Raw genomic sequence first — 24,658 nt, 5'->3', positions numbered from 1 at the left:
TTTTGAGAAGGAGTCTCGCTTTTTTCACCCAGGCTGGAGTGCAGTAGCGTGATCTCGGCTCACTGCAGGCTCCTCCCCCCGGGGTTCACGCCATTCTCCTGCCTCAGCCTCCCGCGTAGCTGAGACTACAGGTGCCCGCCACCTCGCCCAGCTAATTTTGTCTCAGCGTTCTTAAGCTTTTACATTTCGGTTATTTGGTTTTACCTCTGCGTTAGTAGAGTAGATGCCACCTCTAGGAACTCTACCACCAGTAGCATCTTAGACTAGAAGCTCCCTCTCTAGGACTATAATCTCTGTAGCCTCCACTTCTCCCACCCCTTATTCCTTCTGAGCCTGCTTGGTCTTTGATACTTACTATAATACTTTCTATTCTTTTATCATAAACAGTTTTCTGATTTCATTTTCCTCTGGTTTCATACTAAGTCCCATAATCAGTCACTGCAAGATTACCTTCTAGAATTTCTGTGCCCTCAAGTTTTCTCCATATCTAGTCAGTCAGTCATCTGCCTTGAGCCACATGCACTGTTTACTTTCTTCACTTCCATCCCCAGGCTGCCCAGCACTGATGAAAACAAAATGAAAACAAAACAAAAACAAAAACAAAAAACTGAATAGGATCTCAATCTGGTCTGCAAATCCATGCTTCTCTTCCTTGACTTCTTTAGACATCAGCAGAATTGATGCGTCCTCTTGACCTGGGACACCCCTCCTCCTCACTGCTTTCTTCTACCTCCCCCTACTTCTCTGTATGTCTTTTGCAGCTCTTCTTTCTCTTAGGCTGTCTTCCCCCAAGATGCCATCTCTCCTCTCCCTCTGTGCACTCAGGCAGTCTCCCTTGTCAACCCCCAAAACTGCTTCTCCAGACCCCAGTGTTTCTCTGAGCTCCAGGTCCACAATTCTCTAAGGTCCATGTGGATGTCCCTCACCGTTTCAAACTTCTCTCCCACAGGGAGTCCCTGGCTTTCACTACCATAGCATATTAAAATACCATGCATTTCCCTTCATACCACTAATTACAGCTTTGTTTCTTTTTTTTTAATTGTATGTTTTAAAAATTATCTTCTGCCCACATATATTATAAGCTCCTTTTGAGAAAGACACACTGCTGTCCTGGTCATTACTATATTCTTATCAACTAGCAGGGGCCGTGGTCGGGGCTTGCGTTAGTCCATTTTGTGCTGCTATAAAGGAATACCTGATGCCAGGTAATTTATAAAGAAAAGAGGTTTTATTTGGCTCAGGGTTTTGCAAACTGTACAAGAAGCGCGGCGCCAGCATCTACTTCTGGTGAGGCCTGAGGAAGCTTTTACTCATGGTGGAAGGCAAAGAGAGAGCAGGCGTTTCACATGGCAAAGGAGAGAGCAAGTGAGATGCCAGGGTCCTTAAACAACCTGCTCTCCCGTAAACTGAAAGAGCAAGAACTCACGCATTACGGTAGGATGGCACCAAACCAGTTGTGAGGGATCCACCCCAGGGCCCCACCTCCAACACTGGGATCAGATTTCAATGTGAGATTTGGAGGGAACACACATCTACACTTTATCAGTGCTCAATAAACTTGCTGAATGTAGAACAGTGATATAAGGCAGGGGTGGCCCAAGTATAGGCGACAGGACAAATTTGGCCTGCTACTGCTTTTGTAAATAAAGTTTTATTTATTTGCAAAATAAACAAATACAGTCATAATCATTGGTTACATTTTGTTCACATCTGCTTTTGCATTAAAACATCAGAGTTGAGTAGATGCCACAGAGACTGTAATGGCCCCACAAAGCCTAAAATAGTTACCCCGTGGTCTTTTACAGAAAAAGTCTGATATAAAGGACAGTCTCACAGCACAGAGGAAAAGCATATAACCCAAAGGAGGAAAGAGCAGAGCATAGTGGACTGCAGAGAAGTTTCCCTGGGCCCAATCTGTGCCTTGAAAGATGAGAAGGACACATCCAAGGGCAGGATGGGGGTGAGGTGGGGTGGGTGGTGGTGATCCAAGCAGACAGCACGGGCAAGTGTTCTGGAAAACTTGCCTTTGTTCACAAGTATCCTGCAGTATAAATTGCAAGGTGGGCAGTAAGAAATGGACTTGAAGAGATTGGACAAGGGCCAGAAACCCAAGGGCATTGCTAAGGAGTTTGTGCCTTAGCCCATCCAAGGCCCTAGCAGCCTTGACTGATGCTTCTGAGGTCCTGGAGGCTCCAGCCTCAGGCTACCTTCCCATATTCTCTGCAAATAGTATCACGTTTGTTTAGTAAAAAAATTGTTTAGTAAAAAATTAACCTCTCAGAATTTCTGCATTCACATTTATTTCTTCTCATATCCTTGAGTTAGAAAAAGGTATTTCTCTCCTGTGATGATACTGATTCTGCACTCATCTATTTTCATTACTCTCTCCTTCCCTCCCTCCCTCAGTCCCTCCCTTAGTCTGTCTCACTCTACCATCTTTTCCTTTGGACCTTCTGACATTCAACATCTTGGTCGCTCCAATCCAGCCACACCTCTGACCATTCAACTATTTGTCCTCTTGGTTGGTTCCACCTTGTCCTGTCACGCCAGATATGCTGTTGCTCCCAAATTGCCTCCCTCTGCCAGTTTCTCGCCCCTTCCTCCTCTCTCTCCCTCTCTCTTTCAATCTTTCTCTTCCTCAGTCTCTCTCCCATTCTCTTTCTCTTTCTCTCAATCTCTCTCTTCCTCTCTCTCTTACCCTCTCTTTCTCTCAATCTCTCTCTTCCTCTCTCTCACCCTCTCTTTCTCTCAATCTCTCTCTTCCTCTCTCTCTTACCCTCTCTTTCTCTCAATCTCTTTCTCCCTCTTTCTCTCTCTCAATCTGTTTCTCTGTTAATCTCTCTTTCTCTCTCCTTCTTTCTGTCTCTGTCTCTGTCTGTCTCTCTCTCTCTCTTCCCTAGTGAGCTCACTTGCTTTCCCAATTTCAATGATTTCTATTCAGATATCTCCAAAATCTGTATTTCCAGATATTTTATGCTTTCATGGAGGCCGTGTAAATTGGTATAACCTTTTTGGAAGGCATTTTGGCAATACTTAGTAAAAGGTTAAATGTTTACACCCCTTGATTCTGCTATTGTATGTGTAAGGATTTTTTCCTGCATACTTTTGTAAGTGTAGAAAATATATGTATAGGAATAATTGCACATTGTTTGTTGTAGCTGAAAATTAGAAATAATACAAATGCCTATAATCAGAGCAGTTAAATACATATGAACACAGTGAAATACCAGGCACCCATTTAAAAGATGAGGTATATTTTAACAAGCTTATTTGAAAAGATACCCAATCTTAGTAAGTGAAAAGAAACTCATCAAATTGATATGTTTAGTGCTGTCCCTCTCTCAAGTTTCAGACCCACATTTTAAATTTTCTATTGTCATCTTGACTTAGTCTCGTGAAATTTTAAACTAATCATTTTTAAGGGAAGATGTTTTCTTCTACTAGCAAATGACAAACTTCTGAATTTCCCTCTTTCTGCTAATTTCTCACTTTCTTTTATCATCTTTCCATCCATCCTAACATACGGTTCCAGAGGAGTCTTTAAATCCTTCCTCATTGCCTAACACCGAAGATCATTTGCTGAAATCTGTTGATTTTTCCCTCAGATCAACAAAGGATTTTCAGAATAGCCCTGATTTCTCTTTATCACCATGGTGCTGTCTCATGTCTTCTCTCCCCTTCCTCCTACCTGTCGTCTCTTCCAGACTCTTCTCTCTCCCCCACTCTCCTTTGCGCACTGATGCCAAATTAGTCACAACAGAAGTGTTTACGTGATCGTGTCACCCACTGGTAAGCTCTTAATGGTCTTCCCTTACACATTATCTCCCGTTTCATCTCAGGAGCCTTTTATTAACCACTCTTCACAGTCTGACTCAGCCCTCTTTGCCAGTTTCTCTCTTTACAAATAGCAAAGTCTACGAGCTAGACTACTCAATATTCCCTGAATAGGCCTTGTCTTCTCCCACCTCTTGGCCTTTCTGATACTATTTAATCTTCCTGGAAATTCCTGAAATTTCTTTCCTCCTCACTCGGTCAACGTTTTGAGACCCACATCAAAAGCTACATACTATTTGTTCCTTTACTGATCATGCCAGTTGGAAATGATTCAAATCTGTAGAGCAGGGTGCTATGGAATGACATTTCTGATAGCCCTTTGGTCATTTGGGAGCAATGTCTAACATAATATCCTCCAGGTCCATCCATGTTGTTGCAAGTGACAGGATTTCCTTCTTGTTAAAGGGTGAATAGCATTCCATTGTACATATATTCCACATTTTATTTTTTTTGCTCATCTGTTGATGGTCACCCAGGTTGATTCCATATCTTGGCTATTATGAATAATGCTACAGTGAACTTGGGAATGCAGATATCTCTTCAACATATTGATTTCCTCTCCTTTGGATATATACCCAGTAGTGGGATTATTGGATCAAATGGTAATTGTATTTCTAATTTGGGGCAGGGTCCTCTGTAGTATCTCCATAATGGTTATAGTAATTTACATATCCAACCAAGCATGCCAGGGTTCACTTTTCCTCATGCCCTCGCCAACAAACCTGATATTCTTATTTGCCTCAGTGCTTTGGCCTTTCCCTCGTGACTGAACGGTGACTCCCTTGAGACTACTTGAAATGATAACTTTGGATGGCGAGGAAATACCCTTCTGCTGTCACCCTTTGCCATAAGACTGAGTTACTTTGTAAACGAAGAAGTTTTACTTGGTCTTCCATGCTCAAGACCCTTTTACTTTTCATCTCTTAATATTTCATGGCCAAAAACTGTTGGTTCTTCCAATCTTGTAAGGCCATTTATCTTTGATCTTGCTCCATTCCCTTCCATTTTTGCTTGAGAACCATTCGATTCTTGCCTGATCTCATGTCTTTCTCGCAACACCTTACTAATGACTGCCAGAGTGTCCACTACACACTATTGGTCTCATTTGACCACTTCCCCAGGCATGTAGTCTACCTGCCAAGTTCTTTCAGAGCAGATATTTCGCAATGTTGTAACAGGGCTCCCTAGCTTGCTATGTTTTCTTACTACCTGGCATTAGGAAGTAAACATTTTTCATGGCAGTATTCACTTCCAGTACCAATTTCTTTTTTAATCTACATAGGCTAACTGCTGTATCAGACAACCATCAAATCCCAATGGCTTAATTGCAGCTTACAGTACAATGTGATGTTTCTGTCTGTATACTCATTCAGACACATAGAGTTTAAATAATTGGTTGAAGGTCACAAAGTTAATAAATAGTGGCATCAAGATTTGAACCCAGGCAGCTGGACTCAAGAGTCTAAACAACTTTCATTTTAAAACTTGCATCTTTCAAGATATATCACTTATAATTTCCATCTTCATCACTTTCTTCCATACTTCAGAGCTGCATATGTAAACCTCTTGATCATATAAATATTTATGGAGTTTCAGCATTTTGAGCACATGCTGAGAGATTTTGTAGCATTGAAGATAAAGAAGCTCTTTCAATACATCTAATCTTGCCACTATTGATTTTGAACAGCATCTTAATTTGTTACCTTTTTAAAACCATATTGTACTTTTCTTCAGGACAGCTAAATTAAATGTCTTATGTTGATCCCCTGGGTTTTCTCAGTTTCCATTTATCAGTTTCCTTTTATACAAAGAGATGCTAATGGGTAACCTTACATTTTGTAAGGCATATTTTTGAAGATATACAAGTGAAGGTTTGGTCTGCACACCCTCATTAGAGCTCTTTATTTTCCATGTGGAAGAAGAGATGCCTTAGGGCTTCTGAAAAACAGGCTTTTATTTTTATCAAGGAGAAATTTCCAGAACATGCCATGAGCAAATGCTCTGTCAAATCTAGTTCTTTCCCCCATTACTTAAGTGCAAATGGACCACATTTGAAGAGGATAAGTAGCAGAACAAGGCTCCCCACAAGGGGATTTTCAGGTGCTCTGAAAACCAGACTGACATAATCCGTGGAGGAGTTCATCACTGCAGGCAGTCACGTCTCACAGTGGGAGTCATAGGCTGGTCTGTTTGATAAACTACTCCTGATCTATGACTGGAGCTGTGTGCTTCCTTTAAAAATAAATCTTCTTTTTCCATGCCCCACGGGCTCCTCAGACTCAGGAGCACCTCATGGATTTAGACTAGTCTTGTCTTTTACAGTCATGTTGCCTCCAAATTCTTAGGAATCACCCCATTTCTGATGCCATTGATCCATCCATACCCACTGAAATTGAGCTAAATGCTCTAGTCTGATTTGTCCCTTGAAGTTAGTATAGAATATCTTGGCTAGACTTTGAAAATGAAGCCCTGACCACAATGCATAATGACCTCAGTAGACACTGAAGAGTTTCTTTGCATCAGGCAGGTGACAAGCATCTATCTCATCTTCAAAGTACACATAGATTTGTGCCAGATTGTAGGTTGACAAATCACTTTTCCAGTAGCTCACGTGGCAAGCCTTTTCGCCTTGTAATAATGCTAGTGAGAGACCCATAGGTACCATATAATTGGCCAGTCATTGAGATTCAAGCAACATTTGGATAATTTAGCAAAACTATCATCAGAATCATCAAAGTACATAATTTTTATTTATTATACAAATAGTGGATTTACCAAAGTGCTTAGACCAACTAAGTTGCTCCCATTGAAAAACAGGGTGATTTTATTCTTAAGAATATATCAGCATAAACTTCTTGTAGCCTCTAAACAGCACTGCTTAGAAAAGTGCAGCTTCACTGCATTGAATATCCCCCCAGAAGTCCTCAAAGTTCAGATGTACACCACCAAAACATGAAGCACATGTGTTTTCATGGAAGGTAGGCTCTGGGATCTTCCTATCATAATATGTCTATGATTAATAGTCAACATATGCCCCCTCCACATTCCCTAAAGGAACATACACATGCACACACGACACACACACACACACACACACACACACGTGAGAACTGAATTGAGAGTTTGGGGTATACACCATCCCTGAGGGCACAGTCTACAGCTCCTAATGTGTGCTGTAGAGCAAGCATTATATTGTTGACAGGTAATAATTGCTGGTTAGGAATAACAGGATATCCAGTGAGAAGAGGCTGAGAAAAATACACTCTTGCTGGAAGAGTCAAGAAAGAGCTCTTCGTGGGAAACTATGGGAGACGATTGAAAAAGGACAAGAAGAAAGGAGAATTGTTAAGTCTCCACTTTCTCAGTTTCTGAACTGAACTTTTGCTCACAGCAGGTGAACACAGGCTCCCTCCCACACTGAGACTTCCTCCCCTGCCGGTGTGCAGTCTGTTAAGTAAACAGAGACTTTATACTGAGAAAGGAACATTTCTCTATTTTGGCTATGAGTTGTTATTTTTAAGGCTTCATCCTCCAAACATTTTCCCTATCCTTGTTTATTTTTTCACTAGAAAGAAGATGAACTACTTAAAAAAAAATTCAACTCCATGACAAGAAAAACCCACTTCTAGTATGTTCTCCCCACTCAATGCCAATGGAGCCTTTGGTGTGAGCACTCTGTCAGCCCCACATTGGGCAGCATACCTCTTGAAGTTCCTGCTGTGCTTCTATAGAGCTTCCATGCATCCAGATTTTCATAGTCAAAGAAAAATGCACATGGCAGTTTTTTTCTGACTCCTTCAAGTTAAAAGGCCAACCTCTCCCTTGACATATCCATGTATTTATCAGTATATCTATAGGTAATACTTAAAGGTGATGCTTACTGTGTGCCACACTCCATTCTAAGCACTTTACATAAAAAACCTCATTTCACTTTATTTGGGAATAGGATGACAATTGCTTCAATATTGAGATGGTTTCAATCTGGGGAGACTGATGTTAGATGCAAAAAGCTTTCTTTCTAGAACTTTTCCTGTGTCTTGCACCTGGCTTTCTCCTTGTCTGTCTGGTTCCCATTCTAGATCTGTTTATTGACAGTGCCCATGGCTTTCTTCTTGGTACTCTAATGTTGAGCATAAGGACTAGTATGTAATAGGCTCTCAGTAAATCTTGCTGAATGAATTAAAGTAGAGCAAGAATTAAAAACAGAGAAGATCTTGTTGGAATTCTTTCTTTTAGTTGATAAGCAATGTGATTTGACGTAACAATCTTGAGTCCTAATCCCCTCATTTGGAAAATGGAAATAATAATGCTAATCTTAGAGGTCACCTGTAGGAAGTATATGAATATATCAGAAGTAATCAACATTTGTTAAGTCAAAGAAAAGAACATCTGTGAAAAAATAGAAAACTAATGAGCTACTTGAACAAATATTAATTGGATCTTTTTCTCATACCTTACGCCAAAATAAATCCCCAAAAATGGTTGCACAACATTGTGAATATACTGGAATCCATTGAATCACACTCTTTAAATGGGCAGATGATATGTTATGTGATTATCTTTCAATAAAATTGTTATAAAAATGAATAAACCCCAGAAGATCAAAAATTTAAACATGAAAACATGAAAGTATATTAGAAGGAAATATAAGATAATTTTAAATGCTATTATGTTATATATATTTATATGTAAAATTTTTTTTATTTATTTGTCTTTGCTTTTAAAAGCAAGGCATAATGTCCTAGAGCCATAAATGAAACATTTAATAAATTTAATTCTCTATTAAATGTTTTGCAGAAGAAAATACCAGAAACAACATCAGAAGAAAAAACAAAAAACCATAAGAAAAACAATTAAAAATACATATGACAAATGGCTTATTACTATAATATTTAAAGAACTCTTAAAAATCTATGTGAAAATGACAAATAACAGAAAAATATGTGCAAAGCACAAGAGCAGGCAGTTTAGAGAAAGCCTATACCAATATATTCTCTTATCAACCGTCTATTGTACAAGCTATTTGAAAGCAATGTTTGAACTATCAAAATTTAAAATACATAAGCCCTTTTATCTAGCAATTCTACTTCTAAGAATTTATTTTATAGCTATCTGTACACATATCCAAAGACATAAACATAAGGATAGTCATTGAATGAAACTTTTTAACAACAAAATACTTGAAAGCAAAGAAATGTCACCCAAGAAAGAAGTGATTAAAGAAAGTTTAGCATTCTGTTCAGTGAAAACATATTGAGCTGTCAAAAAAGGTTGATGGAGGACTCCAAGATCTATGAACTAAAAACAAAACAAGGTGCTAAACAATGTGGTTAGTGTTCATATTTTAATTGTTTATATATTTCACAAATATATATTTGTGCATGCATAAAATATTTTAACTTCTTTCTAACCCCCTCAAACACATCATGCCAAAATTCAACTTGTAATAAAAAATAATAATAAATGAATTCTTTTTGTGTGTAGTATCTCATTTAAATTCTTCAACAACCCTATGAATAAGACACAGACACATGTTTTTAAGTACTACATGTTATGAACCTTTGGTTTGCTTATTTAATAGTTGCAACTACTAATGTTAAATTCTTGATGCCAAGGTTAAAAGCCTGAATTTCTAAAAATATCATGATCTGACATTTTTCTGTTCTCACAGATTAATCTGCCATCTCCTGACCTCCAACACACTGCTCTGTGTTCTTTCATGCTGCTCCTCCTCCTATGTTTAGGACCCTCTTCCAAGGAGGCATTCACATCTCTGCTTGATGAAACCCTACATTATCTTAAAGCATCCACTCGAATGCCACCTACTTACATACCATCTCCTGCAACACCAATGGGCTCAGCCCAACCATAGCCCATAGTTATTGTAGTTGTTCTTGTACTTCAAAAGCACTACAAAACACATCCGTCAGGACTTGTTATATTAGTCGAAGGCCATGAGCATCTTGAGCTGAGGCCCTGTTTTTATTCCCAGAACTACCACATTGTTTAGAATATACATGTATTAGATAGATCATTTACCCAAATCTTGATCATTTTCAATTACCCATAGGTTGAAGAGTTCCATATTTAACATGGAAGACTTGAGGACTGAACTATCTACCTATTCTAAGAAGTTGGAATGAGAATGTTTTATTGATGGGGAATTATTTTTTTGTTTTGCCTTCTAGAATTCAAATGAATGTTCATACTCCATGAAGAAAATGGCTGACAGTTTTTTGTTAAAGATTTAGAACCAGCGGATTTTTATGAATGTCAACCCTTTCATGTCTTGTGGAAGATTTTCTGTTTTTTAATCTTTTTATTTATTTATTTATGTTTGCTATGTTTTCATAGGAACCAGGGAAAATGTGTAGAGGGCATGGTGGAGATCTTTGACATGCTGCTGGCTACATCATCTCGGTTCCGCATGATGAATCTGCAGGGAGAGGAGTTTGTGTGCCTCAAATCTATTATTTTGCTTAATTCTGGTGAGTCGATAACACAAGAGAACTCAATGCTGGATGAAATATTTATTTGTATTTTTCAACCAGATACCATCTACCCACTCCAAAGGCATAATGTCATAAATAGAAACTACTGACACACATTTTAAAATAACCTACCAACATTGCAGATTCCTTATAGAGGTAGAATCCTGCTAGCCAAATAGACACATGAAAAATTGTAACTTGGCATTGAATCAAATGACCTTTGAGCTAAAATTTTTGTATGCTTTCACAGATATGAGGATGTTTTTATTCAAATGGTACATGTATATAGACATATGTTAGTTGATAGTTATATTATGTCTGAAAATAAGTAGACCAAGTAACTCTGTTAAGAAATTGTGACCAATTCCAGGCTCCAGATAGTAAAGAAAGAGGGTTATTTGAGACAGACCATGTTTCTGCTCAAAACTGATTAGCTAAAAATATAGTTGGCTTAGAGATAGAAAAATCTGTTTCTAAAACAGAAGAATGTGGAATGCAATAAATTGTCCAGCTGAAAGAGCATTTTCCATTTGTTCTGTGAAGTCTGATTCTACTGCCCCTTCGTATTTATTTGTTTGAGAAAGCTTAGCTAAGAGCAACATCTGTTTTTGTTTTTGTTTTGTTTTTGTTTTAAATATAGTGAGGTTGGCTATTGTATAAAGAGTTACTCTGTGTCACCCAGATGAAAACTATGGTTCAGCCTGAATTAGTGCCCTGACTCCTCCTAGCCTCTTGGTATTTGGATCTAAGCTCTAGCTCTACAGCCTCTGGGACCTAAATCTCACATTGGGTATCAGTTGTACAGCAGCTCCCCTTAAGTTCCACCTTTCCCCGTGGCTCTAACCCCACTTTGTGCCTCATCCCTCATTCTCACATAGAAATCATAGCTATTTCGAAGCCCTGGGCTTGACTTAGTTTCTTATACCATTAGCCATAGTCTCAAATTCCTCAATAGCTGAACTGAAGCTTGTATTGATCACATACATAGAGAATCAGCACTTCCTTCTCTTTCCACGTGTTTTTGTCTCTTTCTGATGAGTGCCAATCCCTTTCTGCTTTCCATAACAATTTTTCACTTTTCTTCCCCACCACCGCTAGGAATCTGCGTTGCTTAATGGAATCAGCCCTTCCTTCTCTTTTCTCGTGTTTTTGTCTCTTTCGGATGAGTGCCGATCCCTTCCCACCTCCCATGACAAATTTCCACTTCTCTTCCCCAGCACCACTAGTAACCTGTGTTGCTTAATAGTTATCACAGTAATCATTCTCACTTATCAACTGATAAATGGAAATGTGTACTATTACACTAGGCAAGGACTGAATTACAGAATAAAGTCCCATGAAAAATGATGTGATCCGCACTAAGGAAGTGATTACTACTCCATTCAAGTTTCTGTTTCCACTCACGTGCATTGTGCTTTTCATTTCAATCGTTTGTCCTGTACATTGTAGGGTCCAGATCCCACAATGGCTCTTTATTGGATGAGAGTTCTGGGAGCAGTGCCACTCGGCTGCATGGTGCCAGGTCCTGAACCTGTGCCTTCTTTGGTGGAGGGCTGGCACGTGCTGACAGCTTTCATATGGGCAATCTGGGAACTTCAGGGAAGGCAGGCCTATTAAGTGTTAAGACTCCCCACCCCGCACTTTGACAGAGAAAAAGTACCCCAGACAGGAAGTAAAATTAGCCAGAGTTGTATGATCCACACAGTGGATGCTCTGATCTCAGTAATAAAAAATATTTCCTCCAGATCCATATAGACTTTTCCTGCATTATTGTTTTGTTTCTGTTCCTATGACAGAGTGGTTTTTAAAACTATTATGCAAGAAATATCAGGATTTTTTGCCATCAAAACGTCGGATTCATAGACCCAGGGTTTTTACAACCCGGGGGAAAAAACTTTCAGCCCTCACAAGAAAGTATTTTATTAAAGACTGGCACCCAAACCTCAAGACTGTATTTCCCACTGCAGGATTTGGCCCCCGTCTGCCTCCTTCTCAGACTAGTTAAACTTTCATACTCTGTCCTTGTTCCTTCACTTCTTTCTTAGGATCTTCTGTGCACTTCTTTGCTCTGGAAGGGCAGAAATGCTATTGTAGAAATTCAAGGCACTGTATGCTGACGTAGTTTATAGTTGTCTTTTTCATGAGATTAACACAGCGGCTGGCAGCTCCTCTTTTCTATCAAGGACGATACTGCTGGCTCAGGAGAGCAGTAAGCAAACAGAAGCTGTCTCTCAACCCTGTACAAAGCGAAACCACTCTTTTCCCTATAAAAGTGAGCTGTGCCCCAGAAAAGCGGATCCGCTGCTGAGCAGGGCTCCTCGTGTCTCCTATTGTTCCTGAAAAACAGCATCGAAGAGGGCAAGACTCTGACACACAATGCTGTAGCCTTAGGAGCCTTTTTCAGAATAAAAAAGCAATCAGTCATATCAAGCATGTGGTCATACCACAATCAACAGTTTTTCCCCACAACTGGAGATATGAATTTTTCTAAAAGTCCAACCAATTCATGGCTCTGATATGGGGCAGCTCTACCTATCATGAGACCAATGACCAAGTGACTCCGGCTCCAGGAATCACTGACAGAAGCCAAGCTGGAAACGGTTCAGGAAACCTGAGCTAGAAGATGCCTTCCTGACGCCTGGGAAACAAAACCTCAGTGTATGGAGGAACCCAAGGTTTTGTGTTGAGCCCCAGTCGCCAAGGTCTGAGGAGGCTGGGTTTATACTGGCCCCGATTTTGTGGCCGAGGCACAAGGGGAATTAAAAGGTTGTTGTGAGGACCTGCTCGGAATGTCTTTCTGGAAGTTTGGAGAGGGTCTCTCAAATGCCAAAATTTCCATGGGAAGCCATCTTCACAGCTGCTTGGGAGTGGGAGATATTCGTCATCATTTCTGCCCCATTTAGAATAATTTATTACTTTGCTTGCAAAAACCCAGAATCATCCATAGGGCACACATTGTTTGTTTTTCCACTCCACACCAAAGGACAGAGGCATTCCTGGTTAATCCAAAGATGCCAACTTCAAGACATTCTGAGAACTAGCTGGACAGAGCTGAAGCGTAGGGCAAATCAGAACAGAAGCGATGGGCTCAGTCAGGGCAAAAGCCCGTGAAGCAGCAGCTGTGGAGGAAGGATGGGAGCTGGAGCTGCAAAGGGGGCCATGGTGGAGGCTCTGGGCCTGCCCACGGTATCCCTTCTGCCCAGTGGGAATTCAGTTTTCCTGCATGTCATTCAAATATTTCTCATTTTTCTAGGCCCAGTTCACCTTATTCAGGAAGTTTTGCTACTACCCCAGTCCATAATGAATTTCCTCTCTAGACTATTTCAATTCTTAGAGTCACTACCACACAATCTAGGATTTGGTTAGTTGGTTGATTTCATTCATTTATTCAATAATTCAATGTTTATTGAATTCCTACTATGGACTTTCTGCCAGATATACAAAAATGAATGTTACCGTTGTGTAGGGTTTTTTTCTTTGCATTTTTTACGTTAACCTGGATCTTTCTCTCACTCTTTATGCATATATTTCCTAATCTTCCTATAAACTATTTGTATTTTTTTGGATTCCTCACAGTCTATTTAGCCTGTGGACTGTCAGCAGATGTTACATCATTCAGTCATTTAATAGATGCTTATTTGCTAGACATGGCCAGGAGGACCTGGAAAGTCCTCATTTTTCCCATCTGTTCTTACCATTCTGAAATGTATCATGCTCTTCATTGCTCCACACATCTAGATGATATCAGATTATTAAATGGAAAAAGCAAGACCCATCTCCTTGGGTTATTGTGGATAAGGGGGAAATTGTGTGTGAAGTGTCTATTGCAGTTCATGGACCATAGTAGGCCCTTAGTCAACAACAGCTATCATCATCACTGATGAGAATCTCTGGCTTAAACAGAGTAGGTTCATGCCTCTTTTCAGTGTAATGAAGTGTTTTAGTTTAAAGACCTTTAGCAAGGCTTACAATGAAAAAAATGTGGGGACTCCAGGGTAACACCAACAATAGAGACCACCATGGCTGTTATCCCGAAACTGTTAATTATGCCACGTAATTAGATTTAGAGAAAATTTAGAGCAACATTTATCTTGTGGATAATAATTGATTGTGATTGGGACTTACAATCACAATTGTTGAGAGACCTTGATGAAAACTCTATGGTGAATTGCTGTGGAGTCATATGGGTTCATGCATCATTCATCAGTGGGCCCTGGTTTTAGCCTCATAACCCCTGAGAATCCACTTCTATCAGAAAACCACCCTTTCAGTGAATGTTCCTCAAGGCTCAGAAAAATTCACATGTCAAAGCTTTATGTAAAAATCTATACTCTCTAATAAATGTTTGGTTTGGCCTTCACACTCAATTTAATAATTATTTCTACCTCTTTTCCAAACTCCTCTTAACCACAGTTCTATATATTTAATTCTGAAGAGCCTCATGCACCTCCCTCCCTGGTAACTTTATTTACTTCTCTCCCTGGAGAACCAGCCAGACCATGATTCCAGCCCTCTGTCCTCTCTTCAACCGTAGGTCCTCTTTTTCTCTCCTGGCTCCACAAACCTTCTCCAGTTACCCAGATGCCTTCTGTGTGCTGCTGGCTTCTGCATCACTGTTCGCAGGGCCACTTGTTCCCCTGGAAATGTCTTATGCTCTTGAAATGCTATAGCCTTGCTCACCCGTTCATCCAAAACTGATCCTCAGACAACATTTCTCTTTCAATTGATGGAGTAATAAAGAGGAATACGGGTCAAAATTCATAGACATTTAAATACCCAAGGTGAAAAGTTTTAAGGGAAAACAAGATAGGAGAAAGAATTATGGCAACATCTCTAAGATGTGTACTTTAGTGTTTAGCAAAAAAGGGACTATGGAATGTCAAACAGGAACATATATATTAAACATAAACATGAAGCAGTGCCAGCTGCTGTCTGCCATCTAGTCATGCTTTGTTAATATGGCACATCTTGCCATGATGGTGCCCTCATGAAATGAAGGGTGCTGAAGCTGATGCCATTCTGTTTGCTTTGATCAGAAGCCACTCTCTGGTCAAGGAAGTATTTGTTTCATAGTTAATTATAACAAGTTCTCATCATAAAGATTATTTTCTTTCTCCAGATCTGAATTGTTTGCACTCACTTTATATTATTAGACAATTACTCGGATTGTTTATGTTTTTATGTTTAGAAATAAGACAATGATTCAGAGAGTCCCTGTATTTAGATGAAAGAACATTTTTTAAACATATTGACTGTAAACATTGAAAATCATTAATTCTCAACAGTTGAAGGTTTCTGACAGGAACAGCCCTTGGAAATTGTAAATGGGCACATTGTCAGGTATGCCCATTGTTGTCACATTGGAGAAGATTGGATTCTATTCTCTCTGGAGTCCTTTGTAATGCCAAGCTTCCTCTCCAGGGAACTTGCTTATTGTCATTATTTTGAGATAAATGGCACTTCATAGTATTAAGTGGTTCATTGTCTCTTCTCTGGCTGACTGTATTGTGTAGGCAGCCACTCAACTTTGGAACCTTTCTCTGCTACCAACTTTTGGTGTTGCCTTAGGCAAGCCTCATGGCTCTTGTTAGTTTCCTGACAACATGGTATAGCATGGACTTTGTCATCAGAGAGGACTGAATTCAAGAGAAGCAACTCTGCCACTTCTTTGGCGGAAGGGGGATGACTGATGTCCTTTGATGAGCTGCTTCCCTGAGCCTAATAAAAAAATAGAAATAATGATACTTAACTCACAGAATTGTTGTGACAATTGAAAGAATGACCAGTTAGTAAAGCATCTTGCACCGTGCCTAGCACACAGTAGATGCACATGAGTGTTACTGAGCTTTAGTTATGCCCTCCAAATACAAAGCCTTAGTTTTTGTCACTATGAAAGAAATTACTCTGTTCTTCTTAGCAGGCATATAAATAAATTCCTGCATGGAAATTCTGCGGGAGAATTTCACCCCTGCCCTTTCGGGTTAAAAGATTGCATTCTTATGATGAAGATGTTCTTGTGAATAGAATCATCTCAGGTCCCAAATGGTGTGGATTTGCTCCTGCATGTTGTTGCAGAGCTCTCTTGGAGCTTCTGAGAACTGGGGAAACCAACCAAATGCCTGTAGCCTGAGGAAAATATAGGGAGTTTTAGCATGAATTTATGGGAGGTGAAAAAAGGCAGCAGGTGTTGAAAGACGGGAAATCCTTGCACTGTTCTGGATGTTAGGAGCCATTTTCCATTCACATTCAGCACCTCAGGAGGAGAAGCTGCCTATCATTTTATGTCCTCAAGAGAACCAACAAAGGAGAATGCCATCTCCCAGATACCCAATTTGATTACCATTTTATCCTACCTTCTCTAGGGTCCAGACATTATGTAAATTGGCATTAAGTCTGAATAATGTATGGACCCAGTTTAAAAGGAAAAAATGCTTTGGGAGGCTGAGGCAGGTGCATTGCCTGAGGTCAGGAGTTCCAGACCAGCCTGGCCAACATAGTGAAACCCTATTTCTACTAAAAATACAAAAAGTTAGCTGGGCATGATGTTGGGCACCTGTAATCCCAGCTACTCAGGAGGCTAAGGTAGGAGAATCACTTGAACCTGGGAGGCAGAGCTTGCAGTGAGCCAAGATCGTGCCATTGCACTCCAGCCTGGGTGACAAGAGCAAAACTCCATCTCAAAAAATTTTTAAAACAAAAGGAAAAAATGCTCTCCTGATTCCCCCAGTGCTGACTTAAAATGTTCTTAGTATGCCAATGTTGCTTAAATATGAATGACTGTAGCTTCTACTTAAATTGGCAACCGCACCAAATATAAACTGCAAATGTTTATAGCTCTTATGTAAGTACAAAAGCAAAACAAATTCATAAATTAAATACAAACTAAAAGGGAAACCGATAATAACAACGTTTTGTGTAATTAAGTTGCTGTTTGCAACATGCCTGGGACAGACTCCTGGCCTCTTTGCATCTGATATGAGAGGCTACTGAGCATGCGGCCACAACTGGGCTCTCCCAGCACTTGCTTGCGCTCAGAACTGTGCCAAAACCTTTGCTCGCCCAGTATTCTGCAACGTCCGTCATTTGGATTTGGCAGGAACACATCATTTATGCATTTTGTTTGCTTCTGTATTTAGTTGAGATACTTAAAATATAACTGCTAGATTCTAAGGCATTCATAAGCATCTGTGAAAAATGTGTTACTTAGGAAACCGTTCAGGGTTCCATGGATGATCTAGATTGGTGTGTCTTAAGACTGACCACACAATTCATCTGGAGGTGTGGAAGAGGGGAGCTTTGAGAAAAATCTCTGTATGAGCACCCACACGCAGAGATTCCTATGTAATTATCCCAGAGTGGTGCCTTAATATCAACATTTGTTTAAAACCATCCCCCAAGACTAAAATTTGTGACCAGGATTTAGAACCATTGACTTAATTGATACAGAACACTCTGATATTAATGTCTTCATGTCTTTTGGAATATCATTAAGACAAAAGCATAAAATTTTTAAATTCTTAAAGACAATTTAAAGACCTATGAGAATCCATCTTTAATTCTCGGGAGCGTATGGAAACTAGTTTGAAAACTACTGGCATAGACAATCGAATTTCCACTAAAATAAAATAGCTCTCTAGTAGATTACAAAACTGCCCATTCTGCAAACTGCAGGGGAGCTACTGGTCATGCGTGGAACTGTGCCAGGCACTGCCTGCGTAAAAATGAGTAAGGTCCACTTCCTCCATGGACTGGGTTGGGTAGGAGGCAAAGATAATTAACCAATTATTGTAATATTATGAGTTCAGGGTTGTAATGAAAGTAAGTATTGAGTGCTGCAGAGACCCAACAAAGGAGTCCTTAGCTGAGGACTGATCCTTTGCTGAGTGACGAGGACATTATTGAACTGCCAGGCTTGATGGCATGTTGCATGGTAACAGACCAGTACACCAAACAGCAGGAGCTGCAGCAGAGAAAGAGTTTAATAATGGTGTGGCAGCCAAATAAGGAGACAGAAGGAAACCTCAAATCCACCTCTCAAAAAGTCTGGGACTCGGCTTTTTAAGGGAATTCTGGCAAGAAGGAGGCTGACGAGCTGGGGGTAACTGATTGGTTAGGACATAGGGGAGGAGATAAGAAGGATGTAGAAACTCCATTCTTGCACTGGGTCAGTTCCTTGGAGGGGGTGCTCACTCTGGCTGGCAGCAGTGAACCCATTGGAATGCAGGATCTGAAAAATATCTCAAAATGGCAAACTTGAGAGTTTTTTTTTTTTAGCATCAAAGATGTTATCTATAGAAGTTAGGACTTTGTGACAGGGGCTACGTGACTTTGAAGTGGTTAAGTGGCTGTCAGAAAGTGAGCTATAGCAGCGGTCCCCAACCTTTTTGGTACCAGGGATAAGCTTCATGGAAGAAAATTTTTCCACAGATGGGGTGGGGTGGGGTGGGGTGGGGGATAGCTTTGGGATGAAACGGATCCACCTCAGATCATCAGGCATTAGTTAGATTCTCATGAGGGGCACACAGCCCAGATCCCTCACATGGGCAGTTCACAATAGGGTTCACACTCCTATGAGGATCTAATGCCACTGCTGATCTGACAGATGGCGGAGCTCAGGCAGTAATGCTCCCTTGCCCACCACTCACCTCTTGCTGTGTGGCTCATTTCCTGACAGATCACGGACTGGTACCAGTCTGCAACCCAGGCAGTTGGGGACCTCTGGGCTGTAAGGCAGGCTGGTTAATGCTTAGCTGTGTTTCTATTCAAAGCTTTTGCTTTTGTTTAAAACCTAGTAATTTGGTTTTGTTAATTTTATGAAGATGATTTCAAGGATGAGTAGGATTAACTGGGGTCAGAAGGACACAAGGGAATTTCTGGCAACAACATTAAACTACTAGTGAATGTCTCATCAAGCCACTGGACCTCTAATTCTAAGCAATACTGTCAACCTTATAAGTTATGATGTATAAGGTAGTGTTGTGATGTATAAGATAGTGCAAAAACCTAAGTTAATATCACCACTTCTGTAGTACTCTCTATTTCAAAGGAAAAAATCTTCAGCAATCTAATATCCTACCAAAATTTTGAAGTCAAGGCCTCCCTACACTAATCAAAGAACTAGAGGTGCAATCAGGCCATATATTTGGAAAGGCCGTAGGTGTCCTCCCTCTGTCCTTGTTCCCAGCATACTGAACTATAGTCTAAAAGACTTTAAAACTTGAACTGAAGAAAACCTTAAGGAAACAACAACAAAATTCCATTTATTTCCTGAGCCCAAAAGTAAAATAATTGTTTTTTAGTGAATTTTTCTTTCCCTGTAAGATACTATGAATTGTTCAATGGGTATTCAAAGCATACGTAATAGAATATGTATGCTTTGCTGAAAAATTGAAATGGAACATCAAACTGTTCTGTAAAGTTTTGAGTCTAGACCAGAATCACAGCACTTAGCCAGAATATGTACATCTGCACCTGCCACTCATGGCTCCATTGCTCCCTCCAACTGCTTCTCTTGGGCTGAAGGATGGAAAAGCAAACTCCCTGCGTTGAGTTTCATCTTGCCCTGCATGACCTCCCCCATGGGGTCACTGAACTCTCCACCAGCTTCCACCTCTTTCAGCACTTTCCCCCAGAGGGCCCGTGGCTGCTTTTGCAGACTGAAATTGATTGAGGTTGATTCAGCTCCATTTCCTCTGAGTTTTTACTTTAGATGTGTTTTTTAGGTTGTATTTTTCTTCTGGCATGTAAGAAAGACAGCAATATTCCATGGAACAGAGTGATGTCTGTGGCTTTGTCAACTGTTGTTTGTTAGCTTGATCACGATTTATTGAGTGTTTACTAATTTCCAGGCATTGTGCTAAGTGGTAGAAATATAAAGTTGCCTTTACTTGCTTCATCTGTCAAATAGAGAGAGTAGTAGTTCCTACAGTGTGGTTTATGTGAGGCACAGGGACTGCTCCCTGGAACCTAAGGACAACTCCATAGTGGTGACCCAGTGCTCATATCAATAGTGGTAAAAATTAGGAAGGCAGCTCCAACCTCAAAGACCTCATGATCTGATGATAAAGACAGATATAACAAGAAAATTATTCTTTTTAGATATAAAATTGTGATATAAAAAGTTTTCACTAAATTGGATTTGTACGAAATTTACAGAAACAAAATAATAAATTAAGGAAATATAAAACCACCTGACGTTAGCCAACCATGTTGATGTTCTGATTATCTTACTGCAAAAGAGTGTAGGGTTAAGAACAAGGGACTTTGATTCCAAGATCAAATCTCTTTCTGCTATTTCTTAGCTGTCTGACTTTGGACAAGCTGCTTAAACCCTTTGTGCTTCTGTTTGCTTGCCCATGAGATGGAGATTATAATAGCACCTACCTTGTAGGGCTATTTTTAATACAAGTTAGCTCTTAGAACAATACCTACTTAAACTAACAATTTGTGTTAGGTACTGTTTTATTCTCCATCCATACTGCGTATGCATGTATTCATATTTATATTTACATATTCTAATTAGGATTATATACATGTACTTTCTTTAAAAATAAGATTTTAAATAACTATATAATCAGTCATGATAATACAACATGATTTATTCAACAAATCTGATTTTGTTATATACATAAGTGATTTCTCTTTCAGGATTATAGATAACATTTGTTTTGCATTTTTTTCATACATCTTTTGCTCACTTTTCATTGTTACTTTGTATATGTTGCTAGAAATTGATTTGCTGGTGAAAAGGGTATAAACATCTTTAAGGCTCTTGCTACATATTGCCTGCTCTTGATAAATATTGCCTACTGCCCCAGGAAACTATCAATTACACTTTCACCAAGAGTGTATGAAAGCATTCACATGAATGTAACCTTATCATGCAATGTGGGCCATGAGACAGAGGAGAGTTATGGAGGGCAGACAGCTTCCCCGCTGCTCAGCCACTGCCCTCTGCTCTAAAAGAGCCACAGTCAGGAATTTCTACATAGATCCTATTATAAACATCTCCTTTTGAAACAAATTATCTTCTCTCAGAGAATTTTCTTCATTTTAGTGTCTATATAGGTGCTTGTTATGTTCATTTTAAGTTTTGTGACTCGCATGGACACAATGCTGATGAACTGCTTATTCCAGGCGGTCTGAGTTCTCAAAGCATTTGCATTTTATGTCTTACCCTCTGTTTTGGGCTCTTTGCCATTTTTTTTTTTTAAGTGATATTTCAAGAAAGAGGAGGGTTGATTTGTTGTGAGTGTATCTCTCTTTAAAAACTTTTCTAGGGAAAGACAACCTCTTCCAAAGACTTTGTTTGCTTTGTGTGATTGGCATGTCCTTCTCTGGTCAGTAACGAGCTTGAAGGAAGCTGCTGGACACGGGACTGAACATGGGGTTGTGCTATCACTCTAGCTGTGCCTTTCTCTAGTGATCAAGGAGATGTTGGTTCAGAAAGTGCCCTGTCTAATCCCACTAAGGCTTGAAGGACCAAGGGCAGTCTACTCTCCAGATTCTCTGCAACAGAAAGCAGATGCTTGGGGTTCATGGTCCAGGTTGGAACAGGTAGTTAGCTCTGAGGGCAGCTATGCATGAATGTCAGGAGGGGACTGGCAGGGGAACATTTATTTATTCTTTAAAATTGGAATCAACAGTTATGGATGAAACCCAGAATGCAAGATTCACTTTCATCTTGACAGGCAACACATCTGTCCTTTCTCCTGGAATAGCAAGTATTAATCATTGAGTTAGATAATGTAACCTTCACATTCAGTGAAAGCCAAACACTCAGCACCTTCTAGAAAAATCTTAGTGACGTGCTTTCTTAGTGTATTGCAAGTCCTCTGAGGGTGATGTGTTGTTCATCTTTGAAGCTGATCTTTTGTACTTGCTTATGTAGCTCAGGCTAGTGATAACATGCCAGAGGCATTTCCAACTAAGAAAATTATTCACAGAAGCTTTAATTACAAATTTGTTAACCCCACTTCCTGCTAAAATGGCCAGCCTTGAAGAGTTTCAGAAATGTGAGCAGGCTTAAGGATGATAGAAATATTATGAAAATAGTAATAAGTAATATCCATACAGCAAACTCCTTTTTCTTTGGAGTATCCGTTCATCAGCCAGATTTCCCTCTCAACAGTCCAGGTGTTGATGAAGATCATGAAATAATAGGAATGAAAGGGACTTTGATTTTGTATTTTTAATAGCATTTTCCTCCACCAAATTACGAAAGTAATGCATGACCAAGGCAGAGAACTTGGAAAATACAGAAAAGCCACCAAGCAAAATAATCTCCCAAGAAATCATAATTTCACCGCACAAAAGTAACCATTGTCAACATTTTGGTGAAAATCCTTAATTAAAGAGACTCTTAGAAGATGCCAGTTCACTGCCACTTCTTCCTTTCTCCACACCATCCTGCACCCTGTTTTGAAATGCAGAATTGTTTCTAAATCATTCCAGGAAAATTATTCGTTTTCTCAAATATCTCTGGAGGCGAGTCTATTGGCAGTCATTTCTAGTTTCTCACAAACCTTGAAGTTAGGAAATTATTCGTGTAGCTTTTGAGCACTGGGCCAGAAGTGAGTGATGTTTGGGTTCTAGTTCCAGCTCTACCACTTATTTACCAACTGGCTGACCTCAGGCAAGTCCGGGCTAGCGGCCCTGCCTCAAGCCCCTCCAGATGCAGCATCTGCAACCCCACTTCCTTCATTTCCTTTCACCTCAGTTTCCCAACAATTTCCTAGTAATGGTACTGAATCAGTGTTTTTCATTTTTTACATTAAAATTTATTTATTTTATTTTTAAGGACTTTATTTTTTAGAATAGATTCAGATTTGCAGCAAAACTGAGTGGCAAGTACAGAAAGTTCCCATATATTCCCTGCCCCCGCACATACACAGTCTCCCTCACTATCAGCATCCCCAACCAGAGAGGTACATTGGTTACAGCTGATGAACCTACATCGACACATCGTTATCACCCAAAGTGCATAGTTTGCATTGGTGTTGGGCATTTTAGGGCTTTTGACACATGTATGCATCATTGTAATATCATACAGAGTAATTTCATTGCCCTAAAAATCCTCTGTGCTCCTCCCATTCATTCCTCCCTCCACCCCACTCCTGGCAACTACTGATCTTTTTACTGTGTCCATAGTTTTGCCTTCTCTGGAATGTCATATACTTGGAATCATAAGGTTTGTAGCCTTTTCGGATTGGCTTCTTTCACTCAGTGATGTGCGTTTAAGGTTCCTCCATGTCTTTTTATGGCTTGATAACTAATTTCTTTTTATCACTGAATACTACTACTCAATTGTCTGGATTATACATACTTTATTTATACATTCACCTACTGAAGGATGTGTTGGTTGCATCCAAGTTTTGGCAATTATGAATGAAGTTGCTGTAAACACACCCATGTGCAGATAATTGTGTTGATAAACATTTTTAATGCTTTTGGATAAACACTCAAGAGCACAATTGCTGGATTGTATAGTATGTTTAGTTTTGAAGGAAACTGCCAAACCATCTTCCCAAGTGGCTGTACCATTTTCCATTTCCACCAACCATGAGTGAGAGTTCCTGTTGCTCTACATCCTCATTAGCATTTGGTGTTGTCAATGTTCTGGATTTCGGCCATTCTAACAGGTGTATTGTGGTATCCCATTTTGTTTTAATTTGCATTTCTCGGATAATATCACATGGAGCATCTTTTAATAAGCTTATTTGCCATCTGCCATCTGCATGTTTTCTGTGGTGAGGTGTCTGTTAAAGTCTTTGGTCCATTTTTTATTCAAGTTGTTTGTGTTCTTATCGTTGAGTTTTAAAAGCTCTTTGTATATTTTGGATAACAGTCATTTAGCAGGTATGTCTTTTGCAAATATTTTCTCCCAGTCTGTGGCTTGTCTTCTCATTCTCTGGAGATCAGTGGTTTTTACACTTTCTTCTGCTGAAGCCAAGTACTATGGAAGAAGCCATGGGGTCACCAGAGGATAGGTGCACAGGGTAGTGAGGGAAAGTTGGAGTGAATGGGCTCTGGTGCCCCCACCCCACAACATTTCTCGTGCTTTAATCAGAGAAGTTTGACTTCATCCAGATTGCATATGAGGACTTTACATGGGGTTCACCTTTTTGTTTGTTTTAAAAGGGGTTTTTACTCTCAAAATGTTTTAAAGACTACTGAACTAGATGATCATCTTAAGGCGCTTTTAAGATTTATGATTCTGGAATTCTGTGGCTCTGTTTTTGCAATGTAATATAACCTTCCTCTCATAAGGAAAAATGAGATAAACCTGTTATAAACACTCATGTGACACTTTTTCAATACAGTTTTCATCCACA

The 24,658-nt window shown here is 39.7% G+C and overlaps 1 protein-coding gene across 4 annotated transcripts in view; it reads left to right on the top strand.

Annotated features, from left to right (window-relative positions):
- LOC116463211 (estrogen receptor) overlaps positions 1-24,658 on the top strand; it is a 311,141-nt gene that overhangs the window by 256,977 nt on the left and 29,506 nt on the right. For all 4 annotated transcript variants that reach the window (XM_058434502.1, XM_032146206.2, XM_058434501.1 and 1 more), the window contains exon 6: positions 10,189-10,322. In XM_058434502.1, coding sequence (XP_058290485.1) covers positions 10,189-10,322 — 134 coding nt within the window. The remainder of the gene's footprint in view (positions 1-10,188; positions 10,323-24,658) is intronic.

The sequence above is a fragment of the Hylobates moloch genome, unplaced genomic scaffold (assembly GCF_009828535.3).
Source record: "Hylobates moloch isolate HMO894 unplaced genomic scaffold, HMol_V3 SCAFFOLD_29, whole genome shotgun sequence".
Taxonomy (NCBI): Eukaryota; Metazoa; Chordata; class Mammalia; order Primates; family Hylobatidae; genus Hylobates; species Hylobates moloch.
This window is presented reverse-complemented; position numbering and strand designations above follow the sequence as displayed.